Source organism: Microcebus murinus, chromosome 1 (genome assembly GCF_040939455.1).
Source record: "Microcebus murinus isolate Inina chromosome 1, M.murinus_Inina_mat1.0, whole genome shotgun sequence".
Taxonomy (NCBI): Eukaryota; Metazoa; Chordata; class Mammalia; order Primates; family Cheirogaleidae; genus Microcebus; species Microcebus murinus.
In genome coordinates, this window is record NC_134104.1 from 79,725,619 (window position 1) to 79,739,809 (window position 14,191).

The window sequence follows — 14,191 nt, forward strand, 5'->3', positions numbered from 1 at the left end:
CTCTCATGGAGCTTACATTCTACCAGAGATAGAGAGTTTATTAACAAGCAATAAAATAAATAATAACATCATATAGTGACCAGTGACATAAAGAAAAAAATAGGATGTAATAGGAAGTGACTTGGGGGGCTACTTCAGCAAAAGTGGTCAGGAAAGGCCTCTCTGAGAAGGTGGCCTTTGGTCTGAGACCTGTGTAGTTATGCAGAAATTTGGGGAATAGCATCAAGGTAGAGGAAGCTCCAAGTGCAAAGATCTTAAAGTAGGAATGAGGTTGGTGAGTTCAAGGAAAGTTGCCTGGAGCACAGTGAGCCAGGAGGAAATGAGGTGGGAGAGATGCACAGAGGCCAGGTGGTCACGCTGGGCCCTGGGATCTTTGGGGAGAATTTGGATTTTATTCTCTGTAGAACAGAAAGGCCAGGGAAGGCACTCTGGGTTGTGTTTTGAATAGCAGCGATGGATCCTACATCACATTCTTTTCTGCCCACCTCCTTAAACTTACAGTCCTTTCATGGATACTTTAAAAATTGCTGGCCAGAACTAGGGGTGGAACCGATGGTGATGGGACATAGGAATACCTGGTGAACCCATGACCTATCTTTTATGGGCAAAATTCTTGAGGCAGCTGGAATAACTCACTGCAAATGGCCTACGGCACTCAAGCAGATTGATTTTGTTTATCTTGTACTTTGCTTACACTGATTTAAAACTTACTTCCCAAAGGATACAGTGCACTTATTCGTCTGCCTTTGGGTGAACAAAACAGAGCTATCTTATGGTAACTGAGACCTTTTTCAGTATGTCTTCTCTCAAATTTCCAAGGGGCATGGTTTCTTCAGATGATTAGGGCTTGGTTAGTCTTTCCATTTGTCCTTGAAGTGTTAGAGGAACAAAGTGGTGTCTGGCCATAATCCACCAAATATCTGCTTGGGGTTTGTCCTTTACTCAGCACTCAGTGGTCGGCTTCCTTCTCAGCGTAGCTACACACTGGTTCTAGGTTGCTGCCAGCTTCCTTATTCTGTGCAATGATATCATCCTCACAGGCAACCAACTCACTAACCAGACTCCTGTCACATGTTAATTGGGCCTGTTCTTTCTCTTGTTCTAGTTTGAGAGTTTAGCAATCTTTTCAACACTCCTTCCTGAATTTGAGAAACAATTGTTTCAACTACTTATAGAAGGTCCTCTATAAAAGCAGAATTTGCTGTAGGGTTTTGGCTGCAAAGCATGCCAAGGACTTTGGTGATGGGAACAGAGGGTCAAGGAACCAACCTGATTTCAGCCTTGACCTATCCTCCCAAGGCTACTATATGCAAGAAGGAACCCAGGCCATTAACATCCTAAGAGTGTGTGTGTGAAATTTTCAAACACAGAGAAGCAAATAGACTAGTATAATGAACTCCCATGTGTCCATCACTCAATTTCAGCAACCATTAACTTTCGGCCTTTCTTGTTTTATCTTGCCCAGCTCCCCATACATACATCCCATTCCTGTGGCATTATCTGTAGGTTCGTTCTTGATTCCCTGATATAGTAGTATCACCCTCTTTCTTACCATTTCTTCCACAGTAGACAATTTCTTTTATCTGTCAGAGCAATAAGTCCTTGGGGGAAAATAAGCTATTATCACAATAAAACTCTCTGAATTACATGTTGCAACTTTACTATCTAGTCTTCTGGAATTTTCAGCATCCGAAAGATGCCAGATGGCCTCATGGTTAGATATTTTAGTCATTTTTTTTATCATTATTTCTTTTTTACTTTAGGTGTTTTGTTGACTATCTTGAGCAGGAGCTATATAAACTTAAAAACAAGCTGCAATTTGGAGGTAGGTAAGTTCCTTTGTAGGTACCAGAAGGATTTCATAGCAATGCAAGGAGGTCAGCTGGCCTGGAAGGTGACAGAAAAGGACATAGGTTGTGAAGTCAGACAGAGCTGGATTCAAATTTTGGCTCTACCAACTATCACCTGTGTGATTCTAGTCAAGTTTCTTGGCCTTTCTGAATATGGGTCCCTCATCTGTAAAATGAAGATGATAATTCCTACCTCACAGAGTTCCTGCGCAGATTAAATGAGTTAAATGCATGGTAAGGACTTAGTGTCTGAAACATGGTCAGTCTCCAGTACTTAGAAGCTATTATCACTGCCCATTCATTTCCATAATGGTGATCTTCCGGCCATGCGGTGGCTGAATCAGGGTTGCTTCTAAGTTGTCTTTATAGATCTTTTCTTCAGATCCATTTGGACCTGTTACATCTTTCCTCTAACATCTCAAATGTTTAAATACAGTTCTGCAGGGTGAGAGACCGATGCCAAGTGAAGGTCACGCTGTGATCCCCAAGGGCAATTTGGAAGTATCCTGTGGGGAATTTTCCTGGACCCAGACAATTCTATGTTATTCTTAATAAATTAGCCAAACTTGAAAAAAAAATGTCAACAGAGACTTTCTTGCCAAGTTTTCATGTTTCTATATTTGACTAAAGTCAGACAAGTTTGAGCCACCAAATGAGGTCTCTGAGCTCAGGCAGAACAAGCGCAGTCTTTCTCTGTGTGTGTGTTGGTCAGAGCCAGATTCCGGAGCCAGACTGCCCAGGTTTGAAGCCTGGCTCTTCTTTTTTCTCCCTGGGTCACCTTGGGCCATTGTGCCTCCATTTTCATTTGTAAAACAGTACTGTATCAAAAGGCTTATTGTGAGTAAAAGAAATAATCAATGTCAAGCATTCATAACAGTGCCTGGCACAGAGTAAGCTCTTGGTACATGTTACCTGTTATTGCTGTCACACAGGAAGTGGGATGAGTTCTGTGCTACAGAACATCTCCTGGGTTCAGTTTGCAGGGGCTGAGCAGTGCTGGTAAGGGCCTTTTACTCCATTTCATTTATTCTGCAAATACTTACTGAACTCCTACCATGCTGAGTACTGTTCTAAGTTCTGAGGACACACCAGTGAACAAGACAGTCAAAATTCACTACCCAAGGAATTAGCATTCTAAGCTCCTTTCAGGGTGGTGACCAGTGTATCCAAGCCTTTGATGTTGAAAACAAATGCACTGAGTATTTATCCCTGTGTTCTTTTAAGTAGCCACTGCTTGATTTGTGTCACTTGATTTCTGTATCGTTACTCCTCTTTGTTTTGCACAACAATAATTTATTCTTAAGTACCTAAGCTGGGCCATGTCCTGTTGTAAGTTGAATAAGTGCTGGTCCTTGTCCACAAGGGTCTATAGCCTAGTGCAGACACTAGGCACATGGTCACAGTGCAGTGAAGCAGGTGCTCTGGGCAAGAGAAGCACAGAGGCAGCTTTTTGGAGAAGGTGAACTCTGAAAGGTGATTTAGGTAGAGTTGACCCCAGAGGAGTGTGGATGCGGTGGGGGATGGGGGCAGTAGGAAAGGATGAGGCTTTCTAGGTCGAGAAGGCATGGAGGCCTGAAGCTGCTTGAATATTTGGGGAACTACAAATGAGTCCTTAGTATGGTTGCAGCAGAGAATGGAGTTGAGTAAAATGGGGAAGAGGAATTGCTGAGAGGTACACTAGCAGTGGTCCCCAAACTTTTTGGCATCAGGGACCAGTTTCACGGAAGACAATTTTTCTGCAGATGGTAGGGGGTGGTTGGGGGGTGGCGGCAGACCTCTGCGGCCAGGTCTGCGGCCTGGGTTGGGGACACAGCACTAAGGGATGAACTACATAATAAAATGCACTGTGTACATTTTTTGATTGGGAGTTTAAACTTTCTCCTGAAGACCTTGGGTGGCCAGGAAAGCATTTGGAGCTTGGGAGTGATATAGATGTGATAAGACATGTTGAAATTGCTGCTTTGTCAACAGCATGGAGCATGATTTGAAGGAGAGCCTGAAGGAAGGCAAGGAGACCTTTTGAAATGTGGCAGTCATCTGTGTTGACCTAAAGTCCATGTTGCTTCACACAATTCCAGCCGAGCAGACCACTGCAGCATCTAGCTAATTGGTTCATTTATTCATTTTGTTGATCAAATATTTATTGGATGCCTACTTCGTGCTCTCATGGAGCTTACGTTTTGGTGGGAGTGGGTGAAAGAGGAAGGGATCATAAAGTAAACAGAGAAGATCAATTTCAGGTAGAGATAAGCACTATTTAAAAATTAAAACAAAGTGAGAGAGAGAGTCTGGGTGGGTGGGTTGGGGGAGTGACTTTAGATACAGAGTCAGGGAGGCTCTGTGAGGAAGAGACCTAGGAGCTTAGCTATTAATGATGCGGAGGAAGAGCATTCCAGAGAAGGGCCCTGAGGCAGCAACCAGTTATCAGACTTGTTTAAGCCACATCTCTCACCTAGATTACTGCAGTAGCCACCTAACTGGTTTCCTGACTTTTCTTCTTGCTCTGTCAACGCTTGACACTGCAGCTGGAGCAGTCCTGTCCAAACCCTGAGTGAGATCCTCTCCTTAGAGCCCTCCAGTGACTTCCCACGTCACCGTGGGTACAAAGTGCTTACGGTGGCTGCCAGGCCCTCCCCACCGATCGTCCTCTTTCCCTTGCAATCACGTCTTCTACCCCTTTCCTGCTAGTTCCTTCTGCTCCAGCTGCACTGGCCTCCTTCCTGCCACCTGTACTTGTCACACATGCCCTCCCCTCACTGCCAGGCACTGCACGGCTCGTCCCTCACTTCAGGTCTTGGCTCCTGTGTCGAGGGCTCCCAAGACCATGCGTAGACTTGAAGATTTACTAGACTGCTAGGACTATGCAGCTAGTTGTATTCAGAGTCATGATCTATTAGGGTGAAAAGATACTAAGCAAAATCAGCAAAGGGCAAAGGCGCATGGGGCGAAGTCCAGAAGAAACCAGGCACAAGCTTCTAAGAGTTCTGTCCCAGCGGAGTCACACAGGACACACTTCATTCCCCCATCTGTGGGTTGTGACATGCTGTCTACCAGGAAAGCTTGTCAGCTCAGTGCCCAGAGTTGGCAGCTGGTCGTGTAGGCAGCCTCTGCCTGGTAGGTACCAAAATCCCAGACTCCAGAAGGAAAGTAGGTACTCACCATAAACCACACTGTTTGCACAAACAGTTTAGGTGCAGTGAACTGTTCAGATCAGAGAATGGTAGGAACCCTCACCAAATCTAAGTTCCCGGATACCAACAAAGAGCCTTTCTAAGGATAGTAGTCTCAGGCTTTCTATGTTAAGTGTTTTCTCTACAGCTCAGGTGGCACCTTCTCAGTGAGACCTTCTCTTACTATCTGATTTAAAATAGTAGCTCCCCCACCAGACTCCCTATTTTTCTCCATAGCACTCGTCACTATCTAAGATACTCTATAATCTATGTATTTAATGGTTTATGGTCCGTGTCTCCCATTAAAATGTAAGCTTCATGAGGACAGGAATTTTTGCCTGCTTTGCTTAGCACCAAACCCCAGCACCTGGGACAGTGTCTGGTACACAGTAGGTCCTCAGTAATACGTGAAGGATGAATGAGTGTATGCTTAAAAACAGGAAGACATGACACATGTGGTAAGAACAGAGTGAGCTATGCAGAAAGAGGTAGGAAATGCAGTTGAGCAGACAGCCCACATGAGCCTTGGGAAGGGGCCTAGACAAGCATATTTCTTAATTGTCATGATGGCCACTGAGTTGCCCAGATCAGATCTTTACCAGTTGCTCAACTTCAGCTCAACTTCATCCTCCACACTGTCCTCAGGGCCAAGTGTCTGTCTCTCTTCCTTTTCCTTTAGTTAATTGGGGGATTTCAAGTCTCTTACTATGTGCATTATAGCACTCCATGATTTTTCTGCCTTAGAGCTTATCACAATTATAATAATTTAATGATTTGTATAATTTAGTTAATATCTGAATTCCTCATTAAACTGAAAATTCCTGGCTTGTTAGCACTATATCCTCAGTGTCTAGCCCAGAACTTAACAAATATTTGAATGAATGACTGCTTTTCTTCAGAGTGCAGATGACCCTGGACTAGGTTCAACTTCCTGGGGACCTGGAACCACCACAGAGCTTTCTCAGGCTCCAGCTAAGACTCGGGTCAGCATCTCCCCAGCCTCCCTACAGGTTTGGAGCACACAGTGCCAGGCAGTTATCAGTCTCATGATGCCCTGGCTTCTGATGCTTGGCTGTGGATGTTCATTTCACAGGAGCCCTTGGAAAAGGCCCAGCTGCTTGCACTAGTTGGGGACCAGCTCATCCAAAGCCACCATTATGCAGTGGACTTCATCAGGCCCAGGTGTATGGAGCTCAGGCACCTCTGTGATGACTTCATCAACGAAAACAAGAAAAGATATGACATTTTAGGAAAATCCTTGGAATTGCACAGACAGCTAGACAAGGTGAGCAAAAGAAAACTGTGAACAGGATATCTGCAAGATTTTCTATAAAGCAGTTTTAATTCTACTTGCCCTCCCTGCCTCACATGACTGCCGAAAGGATCAAGTACTTTATGTGAGAAAGTGCTCTAAAGGCACTAAAAATTGCAGCTTCTAGGTCATAGAGTTATTGAAGGTAAAAAGAAAACACACACACACACAAAGTGCCCCAGCCATCCCACCACACCCCATTAAAATTAACTAAAGTCCATTTCCCTCTGTGGGGAACCAGACTTGAAGAGTTTCTTTTGGCCTGGCCCAGGGGGCACATTTCTTGATTCCCTTTCAGGTGTACAGAGAAACAAGCACTGTATTTGCAGAGTGCTTCCCTCCTATAAAGGCAAGGGATTGTGAGTCCTTTTGGAGAAGGTTAAGTCATGATGACCACTATAACCCCCTGCCATTTATTGAGCACCTTCTCTGTTCTAATCAGGCGCAAAATTATGTTGTCTATTTAATCCCCAAGATAACCTATGAGGAAGGTATTAAAGGCCTCATTGTACAGAGGCAGAAACTGATACTCAGCATGGTTAAGTCAATGGGTCTCAAAATTTAGTATATGAGAATCACTTAGTGAGCTGTTAATAATTGCAGATTTTCTGATGCCACCCAGAGACTCAGATTCAGTGGTCTGGGATGATGCCCAGGAATCAGTATTTTAGTAAAGTGCCCAAGTGTTTCGGGTACAGGTGGTGCAGGGACAGCACTAAGAAATTCTGGGATAAATGATTGCCTAAGACCACACATGGCTTAACTAGCGGAAGCCAGATTTGAAGTCAGGACTGCCAGATTCCAAACCCAGAGCTTCTTAGGCTAGACAGCAAGGCCTCACGGAGAGAGGGATGTGCAACTCTCATGCCCTTCGGAGGTGGCCTCTGTTCCCAGTCAGCAGGAGCAGTGACTTCTGGAGCTTTCCCTGTCAGCTGTTCCCAGGCAGCATGTGGCTGATGGCTGTGAGTCAGCGTGCTCCATTCCCACAGCTGTTTCTGCCATGGCTGTGGGCACCCGCCCAGGCTGTTTACGTCAGCCCATTGCCAAAGGGATTTTAATGTCAATGAAATACAGTTGTTCCAGAAGCAAGTGGCTCAGAAGGGGCTGGTGCATAGCCGGCTGTGTGTGCTGAGCTCGCTGCAGGGTCAGCAGCTGTTTTCCTAACTCCATTTCTGCTCCAGAGATGATAGCCTGGCATGTGTGTGTGTGAGAAAGCAAGTAGCCATCGTAACTCTGTAGAAGACCACAGCGTTTTCTACAGATCTGGACATGAAGTGTAAAGAGTTTTCACAGTATATATCAAAGCATGGTTTCCTATTATTTTGAAAATTAAAAATGTAGGAAGCAGGAGGAAAAAGTTACTCATGGACACCTACACATCCACTACCTCCATCCTTACACAGTGATAATTATTAATTTTGAAATATTTTTATTATTTTTGTTATTCCAAATGTACATACCCAATTTGGATAATTTAAGAAAAAAATAAAGACATCTAAGTTACTTGATACTTTATCTCTTTACATTTTAGAGATAACCACTTTGGAGTGTTATTAATACCTTTTGATTTTTTTTCTCTATTTATATTTATTTACATTGCTTTTCAGGTCATGGTAAAGGGGAATACAGATGTATTTGCACTGGAAGCTTCTTTTTTTATAAATATCCAGGTAGCATAAGGGTCCCCTGTATTTCTTTTCAGGTGCCTCAGTAGAGTTCCAAAGAGCAAAGAAAACAAGTATTTTATAAAGTTGAATTGTTAGAATTCATAACCTATCTGATTTCATCCCAGCATCTATATAATTTGAATATGGCTGTGCTGAGTTACAAAGTTTTGTATTCTTGGATGCTTCTTTACTAAAGATGAATGCCAATAAATGCGAATATGGATTACCTGGGAATCCAAAGAGGACAGTAGTATTTTTGTTAAAAGGGGCATTCCCTTCCCCAGGAAATGTAGGGGCCAGGTCTAACGCATCATTAATCACCCTGTCTTCTGGTAACAAATTAGGGTGCAAGACAAATGGCCTAGCAGGTAAACCCAAAAAGCCATCAATTACATTTTTGTATGGTTAGATCAGCCTTAGAAATCTTTAACTGTCTCTTAGAGATGTAGCAATTACTGTTAGGGGAAAGGAGAAGAATGTTTATGTGATTCATTTTACTGAGTGAGTGACTTCCCTGAAAAGTGGACAGATGTAAAATGGGTTTGGACTTGTGCACCTCACACTTTTATTTGCAATGGTTAGACTCCTAAACTTTATGCTGTCTCATGACAATTTCCCATTGTCTCAGAATCCTTATAACACCCTTGTGAGCTCAGATCTGCTGAGAATTGTGGTGGCTCTGAGTTGTGGTGAGGCTAAACATACACTTTCTCTCTTCAAAAGGTCAGCCAATGGTGTGAGGCGGGAATCTACCTCTTGGCTTCCCAGGCTGTAGACAAATGCCAGTCTCGAGAGGGAGTTGACACTGCCTTGAACGACATTGAGACATTCCTGGGCACAGTCAAGGAGTACCAGTTGCCTTGCCCCAAGGAATTTTATAACCAGTTTGAGTTGATACTCACCCAAGATGTAGAGGTAATTTTTCTGGGTTATTTTGATCTTGCGGTTGGGAAAAGGATGGGGAAGAAGGGGAACTTTGCCTGTTGTCTAAAAAAGTCCATGCAGGATATACTGAGCAGGCTGTATTGAGTGCTAACCAGTTCTGGAGCCCTCAGGTGGCCTTTTAGACTCCTGGCCTGAATGTCCTGGCAAAGTCACCCTTCATGGTCTGACTCAAATATCACCTTCAGTCAGTCATTTGTCTATAAATACTCATGGGTATTTCTGATGTATCATTCACTATGCTGAGTGCTGAGGACACAGTGATGAGCAGAAATAGGCATGTTTCCATCCCTCGTGGAGCTTACAGTTAAGTGGGAGAGCCTGGCATTAATAAAAGAATCACACAAAAGTATGCTGCAAGCTGATAAGTGCACTCAAGGAAGGATTCAGAGTCCTACTGGGTATGTGACAGAAGAACTTGACCTGGACTGGATCAGAAGAGGCTCTTGGGAAAAGTCCCTTGAGGCAAGGTCTGGAGAGTGAGTAGAGAAGATGGGGAGCCTTTCCAGACAGAAGGACAGCATATGCAAAGACTTTAAGGCTGGGGGGAGTCTGGCACAGTGCAAAACCAAAAGCACAGGGTGGCCAGTGTCTAGAGAGCAAGAGAAGGGTTTGTTGGGTGTGATTAGAGAAAAGCAGATGAGATGGGGCTTTGTGGGCCACATTAAGGAGTTTGGTCTTTATTCTAAGAGTATTGGGAAGCCATTGAAGGATTTAAGCAGGGGAATAACTTGATTGGATTTGCATTTTGAGAAGAGCATTCTTCAATGAAGCCAGCAGGGTTACAGGTAGATCTGGGATCCACATCACCTTGTATGTGCCTCTGTTTTAGAAACTTCTTTACCTCTTTTGAGTAATAGACTCTATTATGTATCTGATTCACGTATTTTCAGGGCTCCACACACTCAAAGTGATTAAAAGAAGTTTGATTTAGGCACTGTTTACAAAGATATGGGCAAGATTTGGGGAACATAGCAAGGGATGGTAAAGCACCCTGGGGCTAGCAAGAAACAGGAAACAGTTGCTACTCCCAAGCCCAAAGGGCCAAGGGGAACCCAGGAAGAGCTGAAGCTGTTACTGTACAAGAGGGCAGCTGGAGGAACTGTGGCCTTGGGTGGAAAAATGCAGTCACTGGTAGAAAAATATATACCATACATACCCCTACTGTTCTTGCTTCCTCTTTCTGACTTCCTGGTGGTGCTTCTCATTGGCCAAAGCCAAATAAAAGCTGGCAAGCTCATCCAATGGAGTTGGTAGAAGTCAGCTTCCTGGGGCATAGAGCAGGGCAGAGAGGATGTAGGGGAGGAACAAACAGGGACCATCCAGCATGCATAACATTTTATAAGTGATTTTAGGAAGTATTCTCAAGTCCGTCCATGGACCCAGGCCAAGAACCTTTGCTCTAATGTGACACACATCAACCTGTATTCTAGTTGTTTATTTTTAATATCTGTCTTACTTATTACACAGGGAGCTCCTTAAGGGCAGGGTCTTTGCCTCATCCATCTCTGTGTCCCTGAGCCTAGCCTGTTCCTGGTGTCCAATCCATGCTTGCTGAACAAGTGGGCGGGCAGAGTGGCTATGTGGGCAGAGGGCGGTGAGAGCAGCTGGGCGTGGAGCTTTACCTTTGTACTGTTCTTTCCTGTCTACTCCCAGCGAGTTTTGGTCATGACGTATGAACTCAAGGCGGGGTGGGGAGTAGGCAGGCCACCTTTCCCCAGCATGGGACTCTTCCATTTCCCTGTACAAGGGACAAAGAGGAGGCCCATGTGGCATACACATGCTACGTTGCTGACACAGTATCGGCAGCCCCAGGTTAAATCCCTAAGGCAGAACAGTCTCAACCCAGCCCTGATTCCATTAGCTGATCAAATAAGTGTAGCAGGTCTACCAGGGAGACGTGTGGCTGCAGCTGCACTTCTGCCTGGCTTCAGCAAACTCCCCCACCACACCACCCACTAGAAATGAATACAAATTAATAAACCACCTCTGAGAAACAGGCAGAAATGTGGGCAAAGGGAAGGATTGGAAGAAGAAGAAAAAAATCAAAGCCCACATTTTCTTCTTTTAGTTTAGAGTAAAATTCTAGGTTATAAGATTTAAAATATCCTATTGTATCAGAGAGTGAGATTTGCACACTGGCGAATAATAATTTTGTTGTCAACATTAGCACTGTATATGTACAGAAATATTCCTAGATATGTGTTGGGTTGGTATAGACACATGTACTTCCTTACTTTGACAGTTGAGGAAGTCTAGAAGCAATGAAACCACAGTGTCAGTGGGTACACCCAGCACCAAGATCTTGTTTTCTAACATCATTCTCCAAGAAACAAAGTCAGGGCTCCTTCAAGAAATGGCTGCTTCTAGGACTGGGGCAGGAAATATACAAGATGATCCTGGATCATCTTCTAGTGCCAAAAAGTAAGCAGGTGCTAAAATCCAAAACAAAACAGCACACTACAATGAGGGGGCATAGAGCCACTGAAAGCACTTCCCATGGCCAGTGCTGGGACAATTCAAGCAACAGAACTAATAAAATATTATGGTATTGAATTATAACCCAAAGTATAAAATTTCTATTTTATCTGTGAATCCATAATGATATAAATACATGATGGAATAATTAAATAAATCAGGGGAGACGAAATTGATCTCTCATGCAGAAGGATTCTAAATTATTTATGCAGATACTCTGCCCACGAGAACGGGGAGCATAACTTCCCTACTCCCTGAGTGTGAATTCCACATAGTGAATTACTTCCAAAGAGTATGAAAATAAATAAAATGAAAGAAAAGAGTAACCTTACAGTGGACAAACCTAACAGATATCACCTTACCCAGGTGATCCAGGTCAACATTGACATGATAAATCATGGAGATAGAACGTACCCATGACACGATGTGATAAAAACGGCGATTTACCTCTGTGAGTTTCTTCCCCAAACCCACAGCCCCAGTCTAATCATGAGAAAAACATTAGGCAAATCCCAGTTAATTGATATCCTATGAAATGCCTGACCAGTACTCCTCAAAACAGCCAAAATCATCAAAAACAAGGGAAATCTGAGAGACTGTCACAGCCAGTGGGGGACTAAGAAGATGTGACAGCTAAACATAATGTGGTATCTTGGTGTGGTGGTGGTGGGGAATCTAAAGTATCAACTTTATTTAATTATAATGTGCCAATATTGGTTCATTAATTGTAACAAATGTACCTTACTGTACTTACCATAATGTAAGAGGTTAATAATAGAGAAGACTGGGTATGAGGTACATGGAACTCTGTATTACTTTGTAATTTTCCCATAGATCTAAAACTACTCTAAAAATAAAATTTATTTTTTAAAAATTGGTATTCTATGTCTATAAACGGAGTCTGTTACATTGGAGGCACAGTGGCTATCAAAACTGCATCAGAAATTAGACTGTCGTTCTTAAAGCAGCCACCCTGTCACTGTCAGAGACTCTTAAAGTGCTTTTTCTTAATGCATTGCCATTTTGCCACCCTCGTGGTGCTGCTGTTTTGGTTTCTCTTCCTCGTTCACTTTCACTGCCTAATCCAGAGAGTGAAAAGATCTCAGTAGCAAACAGCAAAATACAATTCTTCTAACATTCACTGGGTGCCCAGTTTGTGCCAGGTATGCTGTGCTCTTTTCTGGGAATAAAATAGTGCAAGTCACAGTCCTTGAAATCAATAGGTAGGTGCTGGCAGTTTAGTGGAAGACAAAACACGTCCCCAGTCTCTGCTCATTGGTCTGAAAGCACATGGAATAGAGGGACAGTGGGGCACACAGGGCAGGCAGTGGTCAGCTTGGCCTGAGAGGGCCACGGTATTCCACATAGGAGAAGGCACCTAAATTTAGTCTGGAAGATTCAGTAAAAGTTTTTTCAGGGAAACAAAGTGGGGCAGGGAACCTCAGCAAAAGGAACAGAAGGTGCAGAGGCAGTGAGGCTTGGAACAGAAGGGCATTTGGGGAACTACCCCAGCTGGAGGACAGGGGTCTGGGGGTAGCAGGTACTGACAGGGAAGAGCCTAGTGCTCCAGGACCAGGAGTCTGGACTTTATCCTGACACAGAGCAGAGCACCTGAAGGGCTTTTAAAACAGGGAAGTTATATCATCAGATATATATTTTAGAAAGATAATTTTGATTGTAGTAAGAAGAATGAATTTCCAGGTAGAAAGAAGAAAGGGGGAAGTGCAGCTGTTAATCTTGTGTGAACATCCCCGTTATCTGAGTTTAGGGATTTAGGGCTACTTCCGACTGTCTCACCACTGCCAGTGTGTACCTGGGACCTTGAGGGGAAATGGCAAAGGTGATCCAGGTCCTGTCTAGTCCAAGTTCTGAGTCATTGAGCTCTGGCATGGGCGCTGACCCCACACCAGGGCTGTCCACTGTACATCACCAATTTCACAGTTATTCATTCAGTCAGATTTCTTGATCTTTGTGCAGCAATTGACACCCATGTCTCAGATTCCTCAAGCTCATCACCAGGCCAGAAGGGCATGAGTTGCTGATTACCAGATGTTGTCATCATCCCCCTAGGAGTACAGATTGATGCTGTCCTCACATTGACGTAAAGGACCTTGGTTTCTTTGGGGACTTGGACTCATAGCTGTGTTATGAGAACCTTTAGTAAATTGTACAACTCAACTTCCTGACACCAGAGAGTACCTTCTCTGAAAAGAACCTTTCAGTACAGACTCTGAGCTTAGTCTAGACTAGGGATCAGCAAACTGCAGCCTTGTGGACCAAAGTTGCTTGTCACCTGTTTTTGTAAATAAAGTTTTATCAGAACACAGCCACACTCATCATTTATGTAATATATATGGCTGCTTTCATGTTACAACAGCAGAGTTCAGTAGGTGCGACAGAGGCCAGATGGTCTACAAAGCCTAAAATATTTACTATTTGGTCTTTTACAGAAAAAGTTTGCTGACCTTTGGTCTAGACCAGCACTGACCAATAGAAATATGATGCAAGCCACATATGTAATTTAAGATTGTCTAGTAGCCACATTTTAAAAAGTGGAAAGAAACAGGTAAAATCAATTTTAATAATGCTTTATTTAACCTATATGTCCAAAAATATTATTTCAATGTACAAGCAATATAAAAATTAATGAAATATTTTACATTCTTTCTTCAAGTGGAGTCTTCAAAATCCACTATGTATTTTATACCTCCAGCACATCTCAATTCAGACTAGCCACATTCCAAGGAGTCGCCAGCCACATGTGGCTGTTAC

At 43.5% G+C, this 14,191-nt stretch overlaps 1 protein-coding gene across 3 annotated transcripts in view; it reads left to right on the forward strand.

Annotated features, from left to right (window-relative positions):
• Positions 1-14,191, forward strand: part of MCF2L2 (MCF.2 cell line derived transforming sequence-like 2) — a 209,069-nt gene that overhangs the window by 93,993 nt on the left and 100,885 nt on the right. For all 3 annotated transcript variants that reach the window (XR_012919427.1, XM_076003609.1, XM_076003608.1), the window contains exons 11-12: positions 6,114-6,305; positions 8,723-8,914. Coding sequence is in view for 2 of the 3 variants with exons in the window: in XM_076003609.1 (XP_075859724.1) it covers positions 6,114-6,305; positions 8,723-8,914 (384 nt within the window). In the remaining variant the exon portion in view is untranslated. The remainder of the gene's footprint in view (positions 1-6,113; positions 6,306-8,722; positions 8,915-14,191) is intronic.